General features: G+C 45.9%; 1 protein-coding gene across 1 annotated transcript in view; it reads right to left on the bottom strand.

The window, feature by feature from the left end:
- Positions 1-479: 479 nt before the first annotated feature.
- Positions 480-23,123, bottom strand: part of CDCP2 (CUB domain containing protein 2) — a 35,782-nt gene continuing 13,138 nt past the window's right edge. Inside the window, exons 3-6 of the mRNA XM_030205633.1 lie at positions 16,339-16,680; positions 9,811-10,164; positions 7,567-7,745; positions 480-800 (exon numbers count right to left, since the gene is read on the bottom strand). Coding sequence (XP_030061493.1) covers positions 480-800; positions 7,567-7,745; positions 9,811-10,164; positions 16,339-16,680 — 1,196 coding nt within the window. The remainder of the gene's footprint in view (positions 801-7,566; positions 7,746-9,810; positions 10,165-16,338; positions 16,681-23,123) is intronic.

A 23,123-nucleotide genomic window follows, 5' to 3' on the forward strand; every position in this document is an offset into this window, starting at 1 on the left:
GAAAATAAAAAATATATCAGTTAATTAATAATGTGAAGCAGTTACTTTGTGGCAAAATAATGTAAATGTAGTGTAACTTCTATATATAGAGAGAACTCAGCAGGTGGTATATTAATGCATATTCATTGTGGATATCCTGAAAACCTGACTGACTAGGTTTGTCCCACGGACTGGATTGAGAACCCCTGATTAGAGCCAAGGCTTTCGATTCGTTGCCGACACTCAGATGTTGCTTTCGGGATCTAGGTGTGCAAACTGAACCTGGGCAGTGTCTTCTGACTTCAGAGCAGCGGGTGAGCTGGCTGTAAAGGTGACAGAAAAGAGATGCAGGGTGCAGGGCTGTTCCCTTCTGTACTGGCTGCATTACAAGCTGCAGACCAGAACACAATGTATGATGAACTCACAAGACCAAAGGGAAAAAAAAGTTGCTTTGGAGAGAACCCGACTTCTTCTTATCTTTGTCCAGAAAATGTCGCCTGCTAGAGCAGGACTAGACCAACTATTGCAATGAGCATGAGCAATCCTGCCAGGATGCAGATGCTGATAAATACAATGTCGCTGCTGTCCTGCCCTTTGCCGCTCTCTTGACCCTCCAGTGATTTGGTTTCTTGGTGCTGAGGTTCTGCTAGATTATTCATAGCCCGGCTTAGCCTGGATGGATGGGACCCTGAGAGGAGATGGACGGATGCTTCCTTCTTTTTGGGTTCGCACTGTATCTCGTACTCATGAATATCCTGCCGGCCTTCCATCGAAAAATCAATGTATAGGCTGTTGACAATTACTGTTGTGTTATTCCTTTTCTACAAGACAAACAAAGGAACAAACGGTTACATTGTGAGTTTTAGAGGTGAGGTGTTTGAGACTGGGGTGGGGAGAACAGCCGCTGTTACAGGTACAACCCCTGTTGATTAAAGTAGCATGGAGGGTTTCATTCCTCTTCTCGGTCAGGAAGAAGAACTTTTGTTTCTTGGGCAGCCATCTTGGAGAATGGGTAAAGGGAGGGAAAGGACTGAAGAAAATAAAAAAGGAAAGGGAACATAATGGAGGTATTTCAGTACAGGCTGCCTAAAGTTAGGGGCTGAGATGGTGCAAACCAAATACAAATTCTAGATCAGCAATTACACATGTATCGTATTTTTCACATATACAGAGGACTTGTATAAATGGCTCCTACAGTTTGGGGCTAATTGTTATGCTTTGGAGTGTGAAACCATGAAAGACCAATATCTAACTAGCAGACATGAGGCTGGCCCAGGCGGTCCTCATGTACAGTAAATATACTGGAACTGGGATAGGCGGAGAGATGACGCGTCGAGCAGCGAGGGGTCAGAGCAGTCAGGCCGCGATCACTCACAGAAGCTAGCGCCTTCTCAGGAACCCACTCGCACACAGAACAGGGGCGTAGCCAGACACCCAATTTTGGATGGGCCTAGGTCCAAGATGGGTGGGCAGAACTCCGCCTTGTCCCATAAGTGATTTGGTCTCTCCTGCTCTCACTTGCATGCCATATGGTCTCTCAAATATTCCCCCCCCCCCCCCCGGGCATACCTTTTAAATAGCAGATTTTCACCAGCAGCGAGCAGCAACCAATACACACTGCTTATGTTGGCCCCGCAGCCTTCCCTCTGATGCAACTTCCTGCTTCTGCATAGGCAGGAATACATCCAAGGGAAGGCTGTAGGACCGGTGCGAGCAGTAAGTATCAGTTGCTACTCACTGCAGACGAAGATCTGCTATTTAAAAGGTATGCAGGAGGGACAGTTGTTGGGAATTTTCGGCTGGTGGGGCTTGGGGATCCCTGCCAGCCACATCAGAGGTGTGCTGCAGTCCACCCAGGCCCACCCTTGGCTACGCCACTGACACAGAAACAGGAAGCTGTACTGGAACCACTCAAACAAGGCAGCAAGCTGTATTGGAACCCATTCGCACACACAGCTGGGCGACTAACCATGCAAGAACGCCAAAGCCCGAGTCCAGCGGGGTTAAATGCCCAGCCGCAACACCTCTGGGTTCGGTGCCTGATGCCACTGCAGCTGGCACACCGGAGGCTTGCCTGCGTGGTCCCGGCGTGCCCCAGAACAGCGGCAAATGGCTCCACCTGGGGTCCGCAAACAGAAGGGCACGGCTCCAGGATCAGAGTAAGACCATGACACTAATTCTGCACCCAAATTTCAGAGCGGAAATGCGTTCCAATGGGTGCAAAGTGCGGAACTACACTTACGTACCCAGCCTAAATGTATCCGCATGCAAGTGCAAAAGAGGTGTTACCACGGGAGGGGCAAGGTGGGGTCAGAGGCATTCTGGAAAACTGCAAGCAGTACTACAGAATACTGCGGAGGCATATTCACCTGGCACACCAAGATTTACAGCTGGTGTAAGTCCTTGCACCCAAAGTTGGGTGTGGAATTCAGTGCCCAATGCGATTCTATAAAGAGCGCTCATCCTGAAGTGCCCTGTAGCACTGGGCACTCATTTTTTTTCTACACCTATATTTGGGCTCAATTTACTTAATGTAGCTCATAACGCACCCACGCTTATAACACGCACAATTGTGAGTCTATATAAAAATAAACTGGTATAATGTGCCAACGCACATACCGTGTGCTATACCAGTTTATTTTTCGAAGGCACTGTAGTCGCCAAACTAACGCATTTGGGGGGTTTTTTTTTAGGGCTTTTCTTTTTATTATTACTGCATAAAACCTGCAAAAATCTAAAAAAAAAAAGGAAAAGAAAAAAGCTTAAGAAGATATGCAACAATTTGGCAATTAGCACGTCTTAGAAAAATAAACTAATATAACATACCCATGTATATAGCACACATGGATTATCCCACGGATTCTATATACGGCACACAATTTGAGTGACAAACCTATTAGTGCTAATAATTGGGCACTAACTATCAGAGCTAATTAGCAATAATTAGAATTTACACTCACATCTTGCAACATGCTATTTGTGCACATACATTCTTGTGTGCGCATCCAAAAAGGGGTGCGACCAATGGGGGGTCGTGGGTGTGCTAACAGAATACACCAGATCTGCATTTAATTTAGGTGTGTAGATTTACTCCAGGTTTCAGTTGGTGTAAATCCTCGCACCTACATGTTTGGTGCAGATCCCAGTGCTAGGCGCTATTCTATAAATGCCACCCAACTTGGAGCTTAGCGCTCTTTTCTTTTGGGCCGATTTTTCAGTGCCATATATAGAATTTGGTCTATCTCATCCCATGGCTTTTCCTACCATCTCTATGCTGATGACTCCCAAATCTACCTTTCTACCCCTGATATCTCACCTTGCATCCAAACCAAAGTTTCAGCGTGCTTGTCTGACATTGCTGCCTGGATGTCTCAACGCCACCTGAAATTAAATATGACCAAAACCGAGCTTCTCATTTTCCCCCCCAAACCCACCTCCCCGCTCCCCCCGTTTTCTATTTCTGTTGATGGCTCTCTCATTCTCCCTGTCTCCTCAGCTCGAAACCTTGGGGTCATCTTTGACTCTTCTCTCTCCTTCTCTGCTCATATCCAGCAGACCGCCAAGACCTGTCGTTTCTTTCTTTACAACATCCGCAAAATCCGCCCCTTTCTTTCCGAGCACTCTACCAAAACCCTCGTCCACACCCTTGTCACCTCTCGTTTAGACTACTGCAATCTGCTTCTTGCTGGCCTCCCACTTAGTCACCTCTCCCCTCTCCAGTCGGTTCAAAACTCTGCTGCCCGTCTCATCTTCCGCCAGGGTCGCTTTACTCATACTACCCCTCTCCTCAAGTTGCTTCACTGGCTCCCTATCCGTTTTCGCATCCTGTTCAAACTTCTTCTACTGACCTATAAATGTATTCACTCTGCTGCTCCCCAGTATCTCTCCACACTCGTCCTTCCCTACACCCCTTCCCGTGCACTCCGCTCCATGGATAAATCCTTCTTATCTGTTCCCTTCTCCACTACTGCCAACTCCAGACTTCGCGCCTTCTGTCTCGCTGCACCCTACGCCTGGAATAAACTTCCTGAGCCCCTACGTCTTGCCCCATGCTTGGCCACCTTTAAATCTAGACTGAAAGCCCACCTCTTTAACATTGCTTTTGACTTGTAACCACTTGTAACCACTCGCCTCCACCTACCCTCCTCTCTTCCTTCCCGTTCACATTAATTGATTTGATTTGCTTACTTTATTTATTTTTTGTCTATTAGATTGTAAGCTCTTTGAGCAGGGACTGTCTTTCTTCTATGTTTGTGCAGCGCTGCGTATGCCTTATAGCTCTATAGAAATGCTAAATAGTAGTAGTAGTAGTAGTAGTAGTAGTAAAATACAGTAATTGCTATTATGGAATTCAATGACCGGTGTAAATGTCCACCACTAAATGTTGGAGTTTTGTGTGTAACTGTCAGTATTCTACAACTTAAGTTGAGTACATAAGGGCTGGACTCACCCCTGACCCACCCATGCCTCTCCCATATTCCCTCCCCCCTTGCAGCTACATGCTAAAGGATTTCCACACTAAGGTTACAGACCTTAGATGGGATGACTTCTCTGTGAGGAAAGGCTAAAGCGGCTAGGGCTCTTCAGCTTGGAGAAGAGACAGCTGAGAAGAGATATGATAGAGGTCTATAAAATAATGAGTGGAGTTTAAAGGGTAGACGTGCATCGCTTCTTTACTCTGTGAACATATAACTACAGTTTCTCGCAGACAAGCAAATGTCCAGACAAGCCGCCAGACACACTCAAGCCTAGGGTTACCATATTTTCTCCCCACAAAAGGAGGACACATGCCCCGCCCGCACCACACACTCCGTCCTGCCCCCTTTCATGCCCTCGCTCTGCCCCTTTCACACACCCCGTCACTCCCCCTCCCCATTAACCCCTCCCCTTACCTTACTACTGCCCTGGTGGTTTAGTGACCTCTTCGGGGCAGGAAAGAGCCCCCTCTTTCCTGCCCGGAGCGCTGCCCTGCGTGCATCCTTCCTGTTCCTCGTCTTGGCGTGGATTCAAAATGGCCGCCGAGAGTTGAAGTCTCACGAGGTCACTTCAACTCTCGGCAGCCATTTTGAATCGGTGCCGAGATGAGGAACAGGAAGGATGCATGCAGGGCAGTGCTCCGGGCAGGAAAGAGGGGTCTCTTTCCTGCCCCGAAGGCGGAAGAGGTCACTAGACCACCAGGGCAGCAGTAAGTAAGGGGAGGGGAGGCTAGCAATCTGCCCGTTTGTCCAGAAATCTGGACAAACAGGCAGATTGGCAAAACCTGCCCGGTTGCCCGGACATGTCCTCAAAAAGAGGACATGTCTGGGTAAATCCGGACATATGGTAACCCTACTCAGAACTGACTTAGTTGCTCCTCAATGACCTGGAGCCAACTAGTTATTTGACCTAAGATCCAAATAAACCCATCCTGTGCTTACATCTCTGCATATCTGGTGCCCTACCACCAATCACCAGCACCAGTGTGCAGAGAGCAGTTGGATATTACTTCTATAGTGTATCAAAGACAGGCTACGCTCTGCTAACATAGAGATGGCATATTCAGTAAGTGCTTCATTTTACCACCATTGATTTTTGTGGACCAGAAGATGGGAGTTCAAATCCTGCCCCACCACTGGCATTAGCTGTGACCTGGAGTTTGGATAGGCATATGCAAATAAGGTGGGGCAAGGGGGGGTGGTTATGCAAAGGGGGTGGGGCTTAGGCAGGGCTATGACATTACATCTAGTGATGTCATCAAAGTGGGCAGGGCATGGACATGGCTTGGGTGGTGTAGGTGTGGCTTGGACGTTTCCTTGCTTCTGATTGGCTGAGAACCTAGAAGTGGGTGTTGCCTGTCAAAATCAATCAGTTTGACAAATGCTGGTGAGATACACTACTTGTGCTGTTTAGTGTTAATAGTGGTAATGTTCGGACAACAGCGATAAGTCACTCACAGCCATGAGCTGGACTAATCCCAGATATTCAAAACCAGGGTATGTTCAGCACTATTCTCTCTAAGCTGAGTGGGAGTCCTCCACCTACAGTCCTGCCAGTGGGGGGAGTGCTGTTTCACTATCACATTTTCAATAGTGAGGGACAGGCAAGTTCTGCAAGATTTTAGGATACCTGCCTGTTCCTAGCAATTGAAAGCACAGTATTGAAGCACTACCCCCTAGTGGCAGCAATGCAGTTGGAGGAATCCCGCTCAGCTTTGAGGGAACAGTGATGTGTGGCTCCCAGCACTGAATGTCCAGGAATGTTCGCTGAGCCAGGAGTTAACCAGTCATCGGCCGATAATCAGACTGCTGCCTGGTTAACTCGATGCATAAAGTTACGGTAGCCTTTTTGCTGTCCTAACTTTATGTGCTTACTTAGCTGATTTAAGGATCGAATATTGCTATTAACCAGCTAAGTTGTGGCTGTGCCCAAACTCCACCCCCTAACTTAGCCTAGTCACTACACGGTTAAGTGCCACTGAATACTGACAGACAGTCAACTCAGTGGGATTTAACCTCTTTAAATATCAGGCCCAATATGGCTGAAATGACTGTTTCGCTGAAGTACTGTCCTCATTAATAGCACCACAGGATTGTGAAAAATTACAGAAGGACCTTACGAGACTGGGACACTGGGCGTCTAAATGGCAGATGACGTTTAATGTGAGCAAGTGCAAGGTGATGCATGTGGGAAAAAAGAATCCGAATTATAGCTACGTCATGTAAGGTTCCACGTTAGGAGTTACGGACCAAGAAAGGGATCTGGGTGTCGTCGTCGATAATACACTGAAACCTTCTGCTCAGTGTGCTGCTGCGGCTAGGAAGGCGATTAGAATGTTGGGTATTATTAGGAAAGGTATGGAAAACAGGTGTGAGGATGTCATAATGCCGTTGTATTGCTCCATGGTGCGAACGCACCTTGAGTATTGTGTTCAATTCTGGTCGCCGCATCTCAAGAAAGATATAGTGGAATTGGAAAAGGTGCAGCGAAGGGCGACTAAAATGATAGTGGGGATGGGATGACTTCCCTATGAAGAAAGACTAAGGAGGCTAGGGCTTTTCAGTTTGGAGAAGAGACGGCTGAGGGGAGACATGATAGAGGTATATAAAATAATGAGTGGAGTGGAACAGGTGGATGTGAAGCGTCTGTTCACGCTTTCCAAAAATACTAGGACTAGGGGGCATGCGATGAAACTACAGTGTAGTAAATTTAAAACAAATCGGAGAAACTTTTTCTTTACCCAACGCATAATTAAACTCTGGAATTTGTTGCCAGAGAACGTGGTGAAGACGGTTAGCTTAGCAGAGTTTTAAAAGGGTTTAGACGGTTTCCTAAAGAACAAGTCCATAAACCACTACTAAATGGACTTGGGAAAAATCCACAATTCCAGGAATAACATGTATAGAATGTTTGTACATTTGGGAAGCTTGCCAGGTGCCCTTGGCCTGGATTTGCTGCTGTCATGGACAGGATGCTGGGCTCGATGGACCCTTGGTCTTTTCCCAGTGTGGCATTACTTATGTACTTGTGTACCATATAAGTAGCAGGTCTAAATCCGTTCATCTACACACTGCATTTCTAGAGTAAGGCTTCATGGAGCTGATCAGTTACCTGGGGCTCCATACCGCAGGTGTCAAACCTCGCATAGATTTTATAGTTCAGTCCAGCCACCTGTGCAGCACAGCCTGGGTTCCCCAGGTATATATTCTGCCTGTGCAGCCGAGGGAGCGAGGTTGTTGCGATCTGGATATGAAAGTCCGTCCGTGTGCAACTCACGTTCATCGGCACCACTGTGGAAGAGAAGTGCAAGAGGTTCAGTGTGGTGAGACCTTTTCTCCTGTGCTACAAGTTTCCCAGAACTGCTCAAAACAGGTGGACACAGTCTTCTAACCTTGGGTCTCATTAATTACAGTTTTCTTACAAACATTCATCTTACACACATGGAGAGGGGAAAAATACGCGACACACCTATCATCTCCTGCAAAGCTCCCAAATGGTGACCAGTGGTTCATTTGAGAGGGATCCAATGAGCATTTGGGGTTCTAATGGTGTTTAAAATTAATACATACAGAAGGGCATTCTGAGAATGGGGTCAAGATTTTGTTGTCGGACAAAAATCAGCGCGGAGCGCTATTCTATAAATGGCACTCCAAGCTGTGTAGTTCCAATGCTTTTCACCAACTGGCATCTTCAACACTGAAACACAAAGTAAACTGATACAGCATCCCGCTAAGATACTATTTCACCTTATATTACTTTAGTTACTCACTCAGGGCCAGTCTTAGGCAGAGGCGACTGAGGCGGCTGCATAGGGCCCCGCGCCTAAGGGGGCCCCACGCAGCGCGCCTCGCTTCGCCTCTCCGACCACGCTCGCCTGCCCTCCACCCATGTCCCGCGACGCGAGTCTCCTCGTTCCCCTGCTGCTCCCCCTCCCTCCAGCCACCTGAGACCCCTCCCGTCTGAGCCCCCCCTCCCCGACCCGCCAAACGACCCTCTTCTGCCGCCCGCACCTCACCTGACACGACCCAGCATTTTAAAAAACCTCCAAGCGGCGGTGCCGGTAACTCACTACTACTAAAATGATATTCACTCCCACACCTTTTATCACTTAACCAGCTGCTTACACAGGATCGGCCTCACACAGGGGTCCTGGAGAAAATGGCGCCGAAAGTAGCTGGAACGCCAGCACATTGCAAGCGTTGAGTTCGACGAGTTGAAATATACTTGGGGCTGAATGTTTTACTGTGACCATTACTGAAGATGTTGTAATGAGCCAATCAGAGAATTTCTAAGAAGGAACCGTGATAGAAGTATCTATAGTTACCCATTGCGAGGCTACAAGGATTGTTGCTCAAGTGGACGGAGACAATAACAGCATTAACAACTCTGGTTTTCAAATAAGCGTTATGTGACTTTGAAGTTTTCTTTCCGTAATGATACCAGCGCCTTAGCAGCCTTGAGAAGGAAAGTGACACTGTATTTCGCTGGTGTTGTAGCGATTTGATGAGAATCGTCTTTTATGTTGTCAATGAGCATAAGGGGTGCTATAGTCTAGTATCATGTGAACACCTGAACTTATAGTTGAAGTGAGTGGTATGTATGTGGTGTGAGAGAGAGTAATAGCAGAGAGCACAGTGTTAGAGATGCTATAAAGAAAATGTGTTAATCATAAGCAGAAATAAAAGTGTAGTAAAATTGAACACGCAGTTGCTTGATTTATAAATTACAATACATGTTCATTAGGGATATCTTGAAAATCTGAATTGTTGGTAGCACTCAGGACTGGGAGTAAAGACCAAGGCCACAGGAGTCCTTTTACTAAGGTGCGCTGAAAAACGGCCAGCGCTGCTGTAGACACGTGTATTAGATGCACGCAGGTCCAATTTTCAGCATGCCTGTAAAAAAAGGCCTTTTGGGGGGCGAAAATGGACGTGCAGCAAAATGAAAATCGGCACGCGTCCATTTGGGCCTGAGACCTTACCGCCTAGTGGTAAGGTCTCATGCGTTAACTGGGCGGTAATGGTCTACGCGCATAGTGCCATGCATCGGAAAATAAAAATATTTTCTGGCGTGCCTAGTGGATGCACTTAGAAAATTAAATTACCATCCGGGCCACGGGGTAGCCGGGCGGCAGTTCAAAATCGACACACGTAGGACGCGCGTATGCACCTATGCAGCTTAGTACAAGGGCCCCATAATCTCGTTTGTCATGTATGTTTGTCTTAACTAAATGTAAGCTCCAAGGAGAAAGGACGCCCTCTTATCTATATCTGCACAGTGCTGTCTACATCTAGAAGCATTGTAGAAAATTAATCATAGCTGGTGATATTGAAATTAGCAAAATAGCTGGCTTACCTCCAATGTATGCCACAGAAAAGCCCTTACTGGCCACGTTTCTGTCTGTACTTAGAACTAGTAAAAGTTTGTTTCCCCTGGATGTGACGGGAGGAACCACCTCTCTGCCACACCAGCGTCCCAATAAAGGGGCATTCTCCTGCCCTCCATCGTAGAGCGAGACATAGTCGTAGTCACAGGCATTTGTCAGACTGTTCCTGTCCTCCAGATCCAGATCCAGGAAGACCATTTGAATACGAAATCCCTGAGGCAGCTCCACGGTCCAATGGCAATTGATGTTATTTGGGTAAACATCTGGATACTGAGGACTGGAGAAATTTCCCTTTATAGCCGTGTACACCTCCTGGCATTCACCTAGGTTGAAGAATATATATATATTTGTTTTTTTATTATTTATGTTGACTTGAAATCCGCTTAGTTGTAGGCGGAATAGAAATGTTTAAATAAAAAAATATGCATATTTATTTATTTGGATTTTGTTCACACCTTTTCAGTAGTTGCTCATGGTGAGTTACGTTCAGCGACAGTGGGTATTTTCCTGTTGGGCTCACAATCTAAGTTGGTACCTGAAGCAAAGGAGGGTTAAGTGACTTGCCCAAGAACATGAGGAGCAGCAGTGGGATTTGAACCAGGCATCTCTGGATGTGAGGCCTGGTGCTCAAACCACTAGTCAAAACCAAACAAGTGGAAAAAGCCAACCAAAATGTCCAGGATGACCAAAGTTTATTCTTCAAAAAAAATGCTGATAAAACAACCCAACATGGGCCGTGTTTCGACAAACACAGTCTTCGTCAGGGAAATCTATCAAATCAGCAAACAGTGTCATATTGGAAATGCCAATACAGTCATCTTGGACATTTTGGTTGGCTTTTTCCACTTTTTTGGTTTTGGTTTGTGTGGAACTCATCAGTGCCCTTTGGTGTCTTAGTTTGCTCTAACCACTAGGCCACTCCTCCACTCCACATAGCTATGTATACACAGTGCCGTAGCGAGGGCGGCTGACACCCAGGGCGGGTCGCCGCTGCGCACCCCCCAGGGTGCAGCACGGTGCGCCCCCCCCCTCGGCACGCATCCCCCTCCCCCGGCGGACATTCTTACTAGCATAGGGGAGTGGGCGGGAGGACCAATCCGCCCCGACTGCATGTCGCTGGGAGCTGCGTCGGCTCCGCTGGTTCCCTGCTCTCTCTGCCCTGGAACAGGAAGTAACCTGTTCCGGGGCAGAGGGAGCAGGGAACCTACGGAACCGACACCCCCCCCAGCGGCGTGCACCCGGGGCGGACCGCCCCACCGCCCCCCCTTCCTACGCCACTGACATATAAAGTATTTATTTATTTATTTATTTTTAGCATTTGTATCCCACATTTTCCCACCAATTTGCAGGCTCAATGTGGCTTACATTATGCCAAAAAATAAAAAGGTGGGAGATTAAGCCAGGCTATCCAAAGTTAGGAACCAAATTTTAAGAAAAACAAAGTTTATTAATCTTTGAACAAATGATGATAAAACAATAATGCATTAAAATCGACTCGACACAACGTTGTGTTTCGGCCAAAAGGCCTACATCAGGAGTCTATAAACATAAACAAAAAATGATGAATAGATAATGATAAACAAACAATAAATAAATATATCAAAAAATAAATCAAACAATAATAAAAGAATAATGATGCTAAAAGAGGAACATATATAATAAAAAAATATATATATACATGTATTTGTATGTGTGATAATAATGATATTGTACAAACAAAATACTACTAAAAGAGGGACATATATAAATTATCTTAAAGACATATTGATGCGAAAAATAGAGTCCTATAGATATAAACTCTATTGAAAAAAATGTTATATATATAAATATATGATATAATAGCATAACATACATGGGAAAAAGAAATTAAATAGAAAGAACTAACCTTAATTGTCAAATTGAGATTAATATGACAAATCCAAATAATCTCAAGGTGTAGATAAAAAATCAAAAGATCTGCAATAAGATCTTAAAAATGGTCTATAAGAGATAAAAAAGATATTGATAAAAATATATATATATGTATATATGTATACACTAAAGAAAATGAGACGTATGAACGCTATATGATCAACATTTGTGAGGAAAAATTATATGTATAATCGTTTAATTGAATATATAAACAAAGCCTAAAAAGTAAAGAATCATATGTATAATCGTTTAATTAAATATATAAACACAAAGCCTAAAAAGTAAAGAATCATATCAACTGCCTGCCGATCATGTGCGCCATACTAGTGCAAGATTAAAATGCCGAAGGAGCTCAAAAACTATATATATACGGCAAAAAAAGGGGGGGGGGGGGGGGGGTTGTGGGGGGGTTGCGGTTAAAAAGATTGTGATCTACCTACTAAACATGTTATACAGCACCAGTGCGAGGTTTAAACGCCAGAATGGTCCAAGGCTGATTGTTAGCTGTAAAAGAACTACGTTTTGCATATAAAAAAAGTTGCGTTCAATTAGTACAAAAATAATAAAAGAGAGGTAGCGTACAGTTAATACTAAAAACCGCGGTTTTTAGTATTAACTGTACGCTACCTCTCTTTTATTATTTTTGTACTAATTGAACGCAACTTTTTTTATATGCAAAACGTAGTTCTTTTACAGCTAACAATCAGCCTTGGACCATTCTGGCGTTTAAACCTCGCACTGGTGCTGTATAACATGTTTAGTAGGTAGATCACAATCTTTTTAACCGCAACCCCCCCACAACCCCCCCCCCCCCCCTTTTTTTGCCGTATATATATAGTTTTTGAGCTCCTTCGGCATTTTAATCTTGCACTAGTATGGCGCACATGATCGGCAGGCAGTTGATATGATTCTTTACTTTTTAGGCTTTGTGTTTATATATTTAATTAAACGATTATACATATGATTCTTTACTTTTTAGGCTTTGTTTATATATTCAATTAAACGATTATACATATAATTTTTCCTCACAAATGTTGATCATATAGCGTTCATACGTCTCATTTTCTTTAGTGTATACATATATATACATATATATATATTTTTATCAATATCTTTTTTATCTCTTATAGACCATTTTTAAGATCTTATTGCAGATCTTTTGATTTTTTATCTACACCTTGAGATTATTTGGATTTGTCATATTAATCTCAATTTGACAATTAAGGTTAGTTCTTTCTATTTAATTTCTTTTTCCCATGTATGTTATGCTATTATATCATATATTTATATATATAACATTTTTTTCAATAGAGTTTATATCTATAGGACTCTATTTTTCGCATCAATATGTCTTTAAGATAATTTATATATGTCCCTCTTTTAGTAGTATTTTGTTTGTACAATATCATTATTATCACACATACAAATACATGTATATATATATTTTTTTATTATATATGTTCCTCTTTTAGCATCATTATTCTTTTATTATTGTTTGATTTATTTTTTGATATATTTATTTATTGTTTGTTTATCATTATCTATTCATCATTTTTTGTTTATGTTTATAGACTCCTGATGTAGGCCTTTTGGCCGAAACACAACGTTGTGTCGAGTCGATTTTAATGCATTATTGTTTTATCATCATTTGTTCAAAGATTAATAAACTTTGTTTTTCTTAAAATTTGGTTCCTAACTTTGGATAGCCTGGCTTAATCTCCCACCTTTTTTATTTTTTGCTTCACGCCTCGTGGGATCTTTTGAGTTCTCCACTGTTTGTGGATTCTCTCTAGCTTACATTATGCCGTCATGGCGATTGCCATTTCCGAGTACAGAATTACAAATGGTATTGCATTGAGGTGCATACATACATGGTAAAGAAGAATACATGTACTGTATACCTATATAAATATTCACCAATATAGTTTCCATTTGAGAATGCAGCATCTACTGAAAGCAGCTTATTTTCTCTTGTTACATATTCACCTACAAGATCTTTGTGTTCCAGGGGCGTAGCCAGACACCCAATTTTGGGTGGGCCTGGGCCCAAGATGGGTGGGCAGAAGAACCTCGCCCCATCCCACAGGTGATTTGGTCTCTCCTCTCGCCTGCATGCCATATGGTCTCTCAAACATCCCCCCTCTCCCGCATACCTTTTAAATAGCAGATTTTCACCAGCAGCGAGCAGCAACTAATACACACTGCTCACGTTGGCCCCATACCCTTCCCTCTGATGCAACTTCCTGTTTCTGCCTAGGCTGTGGGCCAGTGCGAGCAGTATGTATGTCACTGCTCACTGCAGGCAAAGATCTGCTACTTACAAGGTATGCAGGAGGGACACTTGTTGGGAGTTTTCGGCTGGTGGGGCTTGATGATCCCTGCCAGCCACATCATAGGTATGCTGCTACTGGGTGGGCCTGAACCCAAAGTGGGTGGGCCTGGGCCCACCCAAGCCCACCCTTGGCTACGCCACTGGTTCACCCAGTGATGCTTTTCTGCAAATTCCCTCTCCATTTGCTGGACAACTGCCTGGAACCTAACAAGCAAGGGAAAAGAATGATCCTTTCCCTGCAACACATCTCGGCTTTGAAACTCATTGCCATGTGAGGTCTGTTTGACTGAAGACTGCTTGGCTTTCAGACACAGAAGCACAGAAACAGAGAAAATGATGGCAGATAAAGACCATAGATTGGCCAGTGGTGTAGGTATGGGGGGCCACAGGGGTCTGGGCTCCTCAAGTTGGCTCTGGGTGCCCTGGTTTGGCTGATGGGGGTCCCCGATTTATGCCAGCTGCAGCTTTTGTCTAGCGCTGGTCTACGGCTCTCTGCTGCATTGCCTGCCCTGCTCTTCCCCTCACATTACATGCACGCTCATTTTAGTGAAACTGAGCATGCGCGTGCTCAGTTTACTAAAATGAGCATGCACACAAATGAGTATGCACGCAATGCGGCAGAGACCAGTGCTGGACAAATGCTTCAATAAATAAACTTATAAGTGCTCAAAGGCAAGGAACATTCAAAAACAAAAATATAAATTGAACACATGAAACACAATAAACAGATAAATAAAAGATTAACATCTAAAATAATAATGCATTAACTTAAAAGCCATAAATAAGTAAAACTAGCATAACTGAAATGTAACAGGCTCTAGTGAGTAGTCAGAGTGGATGGGCAGACTGCATAGGATATATCAGTGGAGTAGGCAGACCTTGATGTGGAGGGGTCCAGAGCTCAAAGTGGGGGGAGGGGGAACATTTTGACCTGCCTCCCCGCCAGCCAAGGTATGTGAGATAGCGGCTGCAGGAGTGGGGGATTCGCGGGGAGGCAGGTCAAAATGTGCCCCCTCCCCCCACTTTGGGCTCTGGACCCCTCCACATCAAGGTCTGCCTACTCCACTGATATATCCTATGCAGTCTGCCCATCCACTCTAACTACTCATTAGAGCCTGTTACATTTCAGACAGGTGGGTAATAAACAAATGACCAATGGAAAAGCTCCTTTGAAAATCACTATAGGCTTCAGGTACAAAATTAGACTGTGAGCATTCCAGGGACAGAGAAATACCCAGTGTAGCCGAATGTAACTTACCTTGAGCTACTAGTGAAAAAGGTGTGATCAAAATATAAATAAATTCTTAGCAGTTGCTTCCTCTTCTCACAGTTTTCTATTTCTAGTCAGAAACACACAGGGCCAAAGTGGTGTACCTAGGTTGGCTGCCACCCAGGGCAGTTCGCTGCTATGCTCCCCACCCCCGCCCCAGGCACATCACCCACCTCCTCTTCCTCAGAAACGCATCATCCTCACCACCTTGGGGTGCACAGAGCAGTCGCACGGCTGTTAGCTTTGCTGGTTCCCTGCCCCCTTGTTACTTCCTGTTCCGGGGCTGTTAGCTCCACCGGTTCCCTGCCCCCTCTGACATTACTTCCTGTTCCGGGGCAGGGGACCAGTGGAGCAAACAGCCGCGCAACTGCTCTATGCACCCCCTTGCTGCCTGTTGCCAGGGAGGACTGCCTCCACTGCCCCGCCCTTGGTACACTTGATGGGCCAATTGTGGGAGTTTTAGCATGTATTTATATTGTGATACGGGTTCCCAATGTGCTTGTTGCCTAAGACCAACCAAAGGATTAATCCTACACTGCTGGAGGTCTACATACCAGTCTAGCTTTCAGAACTTTCACAATGTATAGGTGTGAGATACATTTCCATACAATGGACCGCAGAATGCAAATATATTTCATGCATGTTCATTTTAGAAATCCTGAAAACCAGACCTTAAAAACCAGATTTAGGACCCCCGGGCTATGACACTGCTAAAAGAAAGAAAATACCTACTGTAACTTAATGCAACTCACCTTGAACTACAACTGAAAAAAAGACATGATTGAACTACACCCAAAATCCCTTCTCTTGATAATGAGCAGAGTATGATTTTAACGGTCTCAACTGTCATCATATCTACGTTTCTATCTATCAAAGCATGGTCTCCTGCATGACATCAGAAAGAACTAACCACTGAGTTGGCCCCAGGTTCCCAGTACTCTGCAAATATTTCTTGGCAAGTTGGAATATGAATGTTTTACATACCAGAGTAGAAATAAGCTTTGAAGCCTCTGCCTCCTATGTTGAAGTCCGACTTGAATACAAATAGAAGCTCACTGGTAGCAGAGACAACATCTGGGGGTTTTGAACTGCCACAGTAGCGGCTGGTGTGTTTGTCACTCATACTGGATCCATCAAAGATGGCAACATAATCAAAACTGCATTCTTCATTGTTCTCCATCTGAAAGTCGGTGAACACCAATTTCACTATAGAAGGAGAGGCCACCCGAATAGTCCAGTGACATTCTGCATTGTTGGGGTAGTTTTCAGGGTAATCAGGACTCATGATCACTCCAGAAAGACCTGTGAGCACACCACCGCAAACATCTGCAAAAGAATCCATCCACAATACACAACATCAAACATCCAGGAGCATAAAATTCAGGGAAGCAAGCTAAAGAAATAGTAGTAATGGTCTATGGGAAATCACAAACTTTTCTGTGTGCTAACGATAAATGTCACCGGAGCCATGTTTTTGAGTGGGCTACGGTGGCCCCGCAAGGCCTCAATCTGGAGGTAGAGTGGCTATAATTGGTACACGTCATAGTAGGGGAGGAGTGCAACACATATTTAAATGCCTTGTATTGCTCTTCAAGGTATAGCGTCTATGAGCGGGTGACACACCCCTGACTTGGAATGATGTCCAGTTGGTAAGCAGCCAAGTTTGATTCAAGCTGAGTTGATAGTATTTAGATTATTAATATGTTAAAGCCCAGGTATGTGGTTGTACATCTATGTATATATGTATGCACATATATTTCAGATTCCGATGTATTGGTTCCTCCTGATGAAGGAAAATTTCGAAATGCGGTCTCGCATAGAGGACCAGGATGATACATTGAGGATTTATATATTTTATTTTTGTTACATTTGTACCCCGTGCTTTCCCACTCATGGCAGGCTCAATGCGGCTTACATGGGGCAATGGAGGGTTAAGTGACTTGCCCAGAGTCACAAGGAGCTGCCTGTGCCTGAAGTGGGAATCCAACTCAGTTCCTCAGTTCCCCAGGACCAAAGTCCACCACCCTAACCACTAGGCCACTCCTCCACTGTTGCTACTATTTGCGATTCTACATGGAATGTTGCAGCTATTCCACTAGCAACATTCCATGTAGAAGTCGGCCCTTGCAGATCACCCATGTGGCCGCGCAGGCTTCTACATGGAATGTTGCTAGTGGAATAGCAACATTCCATGTAGAATCTTCAATAGTAGCAACATTCCAAGTAGAATCTCCAATAGTATCTATTTTATTTTTGTTACATTTGTACCCCGCGCTTTCCCACTCATGGCAGGCTCAATGCGGCTTACATGGGGCAATGGAGGGTTAAGTGACTTGCCCAGAGTCACAAGGAGCTGCCTGTGCCTGAAGTGGGAATCAAACTCAGTTCCTCAGCTCCCCAGGACCAAAGTCCACCACTCTAACCACTAGACCACTCCTCCACTCCATTTAGAGGACTTATAAGAGCTTTTCAGCTGAAGTGATTGGTTTTGTATACGGCACCTCGGTAGCCTTCATCGAGCACGTTGGTTTTCCTCATAGAACACTGCTTATGGGAGTGGTGAGCTAGAGACGCTTCTACGAGATACATAAATTTGTGTTCAAAGACTAGAATTTGAGCCAGAAGACATTGGACTAAAATGTTATACACTCAAATATACTACCACGAGTGTTCTGTGGATAGTATGGAATGAACTATAGAAAGCTGAGTCCAGAATAAGCGCTCATTGTGTATAAAAAATTACTTTGCATTAATTCAGTGTACGAGACAATTTTATAATTCTGTCATTATTGTGAGAAGAGTTCGGTATGCTATGAGAGAATGGTGCGAGCGATTGTGAGTTCCGAGCAATGCAGTATTTATGGGCAAATAGGTGATTTAATAAACAAATTTAAAAAACGATTAATGATGTAAGGAGTACTTTATAAGTGTATACATTAGTGTAATTTGTACTCTGGTGATAGATAGTAACCCTACATAGATATAGTTATACATATAAGTGCCAGGATTGAGACATTTAAAGTGCAAATGGCGCTTGTAAAATGAACACCTGAACGTTTATCTCCTTTCTCATGTCTCTTAAGCAGCAGTTTTTAAGCAGCCGACCATGTTTCTTTGATTTGAAAAGCTGAAGTCACTGGATGGATGATTACAAGAACCAACAGAGGTGATTTACATTCTTTGAGGCTCAGCCCATTTTGATTGCAAAGGAAGCAGTCTCCGTCTATTCCCTATGGCAGCCAAACTCATGAACACTTAACGAGTGAGATCAATAAACTTCGTGGTTTATTCACGTCGGTTTCTTGGGTAGTGAAAGTCCATTGTAACACTGACAATTGTTAATCTTCTGCTGTTTGCAAACAGGCAAACAGACACACAGATGGACAGACTCCCACATCAAAATTAATAATGCTTTTTTAACATACCAAAATGTGTAAAAATAGATTTGTAGCAAGTAAGCCTTGATCATAAGCCTGGATTTAGGCACAAGAAGTGTAGGTAATTGCGTTCAGCAGCAGATTTTGATAGGTGTCAGAGTGTCGCTGCCTCCTCCATGCCCCATCCTTGCCTGGGTGAGGCAATTGGGGGAAGACACATCCCTCTGCCTCCTCCCCAGTTGCCTGTCTGTGCCTGTATGTAGGGCCTGAGCAAACCTAGGGGTCCTTTGACTAAGCCGCGTAAGCGTCTACGCACGCCCAACACACGCCAAAATGGAGTTACCGATTGACTACCACGTGGCTTTCGTGGTAATTTCATTTTTGGCGTGCGTCCAATACGCACGTCTGAAAAATATTTTTTTATTTTTGGTGGCGCGTAACGGACGCACGCCAAGTGGCACTTGACACGCTTAGGTCATTACCGCCCCGTTCTTTACCGCTAGGTCAATGGCTGGCGGTAAGGTCTCAGACCCAAAATGGACGCAAGGCAATTATGATTTTGCCACCGCGTCCATTTTCAGCAAACAAAAAAAAAGGCTTTTTTTTTTTTACAGGTGTACTAAAAAATGGATCGGCGCATGCCCAAAACCCACGCCTACACCACCCAGGGCCACCGAGAGGGGGAGACAGGGGGGACAAGATTCCCCGGGCCCGGGCCTCCGGGGGGGGAACCAGGCGCTGCCTCCGCAGTCTGGCCCGCCCGCCCTCCGTTGTTCCCTGGCATTGAATTTAAGCGCCTCACCTTCGAAAGCGCAGCAAGCAGCGTCAGACCACTCCTTCCTTCCGTGTCCCGCCCTCGCCTGACATAACTTTCGCGAGGGCGGGACACAGAAGGAAGGAGTGGTCTGCTGCTGCTTGCTGCGCTTTCGAAGGTGAGGCACTTAAGGTCAGTGCAGAGGGCCCGGTTGCGGGTGGAGGGGGGGCCGGTGACCTTGGGTGGGGGAGCCCCGGGGGCAGCCTTGACCCGAGCCTGGCCCAGTCTCTTGGCGGCCCTGACACCACTGCAAGCCATTTTTCAGCGCACCTTAGTAAAAGGACCCCCTAATGAGCCCTGAATGCATGTGCTGACTAAGCATCCATTTCTTGCATCATGTCTGCAGTAACATTTATCCATTAGCCAGTTGCCCAAGTCTACTGCAAAACTACTTAACCCAGTGCCAGCACTCACTGTGGTTGGTTACTTGCAGATGAAGCCAGTGGCGTATCAAGGGGGGGCTGTCCGCCCCGGGTGCACGCTGCTGGGGGGGGGGGGGGTGCCGCATGCCTGTTGGCTCCGCTGGTTCCCTGCTCTCTCTGCCCTGGAACAGGTTCCTGTTCCGGGGCAGAGGGAGCAGGGAGCCCGCAGAGCCGACAGGCGCGCGGCTGCTCCCAGCAGCCAAGAAGGCACTCGGGGGGGGGGGGGGGGTTGATGCACCGGAGGGGGGGTATTGATGCGCCGGAGGGGGGGTGTTTGATGCGCCGAGGGGGTGTTGATGCGCCGAGGGGGTGTTGATGCGCCGGGGGGGGGGGGGGGTGTCGTGCTGCACCCTGGGGGAATGGATGCTGCTGCACCCGGGGGGAGGGGGTGCGCAGCGGCGATCCGCCCCGGGTGGCAGCCGACCTAGGATTGCCACTGGATGAAGAAATGGTTCTCAACTCCAGTTTTCAAGGACCAGAAGCAAGCCTAGATTTCAGGATGTGCATAATGAATATTCATCAGCTATACTTTCATACACTTGGTCCAAGGATCAAGTTAGTTTGGATATTTTGGTTCCTCTGAAAACCAATGAAGCAAAGCAGAGGGAAAACAGCGACACAGAGGAGAAGCTGCATAAAGAAGTATAGCTGGCCACAAATGGGACAAAAGAGACAATAAGCTGGAGAAACTTGTAATACAAGGAAGCAATATCTATTTACAAATGCAATAAATAATAATGATTTATTTTTATTACATTTGTACCCCGCGCTTTCCCACTCATGGCAGGCTCAATGTGGCTTACATGGGGCAATGGAGGGTTAAGTGACTTGCTCAGAGTCACAAGGAGCTGCCTGTGTCTGAAGTGGGAATCCAACTCAGTTCCCCAGGACCAAAGTCCACCACCCTAACCACTAGGCCACTCCTCCACTATTTATTTATTTATTTGATACATTTGTATCCCACATTTTCCCACCTATTTGCAGGCTCAATGTGGCTTACATAGTACCGGAGAGGCGTTTGTAGGCTCCGGTGTGAACAAATACAAAGTGATGTTGTGGTAGGATAGAGTTCATGTGGCATAGCCACATTAGGGAATCGTACAGCGGAGGAGCTGAGTTATGTCCATTGACCGAGAGACCTGATATGATCCATGTTTTGGTGAATTGGCCATTCTGATGTAAGGACACAAGAACCGGCAGATATCAAAGTTGTGGACATTATTCTGTATGTAGCATTTTGCAGAAAGACTCTGAATTTCATACTTCTACAGGTCGGTTTTTTATATACTTATGTGATATACTTAATATATCGTAGTTGTAAACTGATTTATATGGGACAAACTTCTCGTCCAGGGCCAAATCTACAGAGGCCCAGGCCCCCGTGGCCCCACGTAGCTACACCACTGCTGTATACTGATTCTAGAAGCCTAAAAAATAACCTCTTTGTTTCCTAAGCCATGCTAGCGGCCGCCGCGCAGCAATGCCGATATAGCCCATGAAAAGTGAAGGAGTTGTGTCGCCATTAGTGAGCGGCTTAATAAACAGGGGTAAGACAGGCAAGTTAGAGTATATAGCACCAGGGGCGTAGCCAGACTTCGGCGGGAGGGGGGTCCAGAGCCCCCCCCTGGCGCTGCTGACCCCCCACACCATTGCTGAACCCTCCCCACCACCAACTTTGACCCCCTCCCATTGCCGAACCCCCCTGCCACCAACTTTGACCCCCCCCCTGCCGACGACCCTCTCGATCCCCCCTCCTGCCGCCAACCCGCCGTCGCCTACCTTTGCTGGCGGGGGACCCCAGCCCTCGCCGAGGTCCTCTTCTTCCCAATCCCGCGCAAGGCTTCGTACAACGTGCAGGATGTCAGACTAGAAGGAAGCCTTACGCGGGATTGGGAAGAAGAGGACCTCGGCTCAGCTGGCGGGGGCTGGGGTCCCCCGCCAGCAAAGGTAGGCGACGGCGGGTTGGCGGCGGGAGGGGGGGGGTCGAGAGGGTCATCGGCAGGGGGTCCAGGGGCAAATCTATGGGGGCCCAGGCCCCCGTGGCCCCATACTGGCTACGCCACTGTATAGCACTAAATGAAGAGCTTCATAAAAGGGCCCCTCAGTCCTTTGAACAAAAAGGCTACGACACCGAAATCTCCACAAAGACTCTCCCTTTTTTCTTAAAACACCCAGGGGAAACCTACTGCAGTGCAAAGAAAAGGAAGCCACAGAGAGTGACCCCCTTGTAGTGACATACAATCCAGAACTGGAAAAAGTGAGAGAAATCACAAAACTACTACTACTACTACTACTACTACTATTTAGCATTTCTATAGCGCTACAAAGCATACGCAGCGCTGCACAAACATAGAAGAAAGACAGTCCCTGCTCAAAGAGCTTACAATCTAATAGACAAAAAATAAATAAAGTAAGCAAATCAAATCAATTAATGTGAACGGGAAGGAAGAGAGGAGGGTAGGTGGAGGCGAGTGGTTACAAGTGGTTACGAGTCAAAAGCAATGTTAAAGAGGTGGGCTTTCAGTCTAGATTTAAAGGTGGCCAAGGATGGGGCAAGACGTAGGGGCTCAGGAAGTTTATTCCAGGCATAGGGTGCAGCGAGACAAAAGGCGTGAAGTCTGGAGTTGGCAGTAGTGGAGAAGGGAACAGATAAGAAGGATTTATCCATGGAGCGGAGTGCACGGGAAGGGGTGTAGGGATGGACGAGTGTGGAGAGATACTGGAGAGCAGCAGAGTGAGTACATTTATAGGTTAGTAGAAGAAGTTTGAACAGGATGCGAAAACGGATAGGGAGCCAGTAAAGGGTCTTGAGGAGAGGGGTAGTATGAGTAAAGCGACCCTGGCGGAAGATGAGACGGGCAGCAGAGTTTTGAACCGACTGGAGAGGGGAGAGATGACTAAGTGGGAGGCCAGCAAGAAGCAGATTGCAGTAGTCTAAACGAGAGGTGACAAGGGTGTGGATGAGGGTTTTGGTAGAGTGCTCGGAAAGAAAGGGGCGGATTTTACGGATGTTGTAAAGAAAGAAACGACAGGTCTTGGCAATCTGCTGGATATGAGCAGAGAAGGAGAGAGAAGAGTCAAAGATGACCCCAAGGTTTCGAGCTGAGGAGACAGGGAGAATGAGAGAGCCATCAACAGAAATAGAAAACGGGGGGA

The sequence above is a fragment of the Microcaecilia unicolor genome, chromosome 6 (assembly GCF_901765095.1).
Source record: "Microcaecilia unicolor chromosome 6, aMicUni1.1, whole genome shotgun sequence".
NCBI lineage: Eukaryota > Metazoa > Chordata > Amphibia > Gymnophiona > Siphonopidae > Microcaecilia > Microcaecilia unicolor.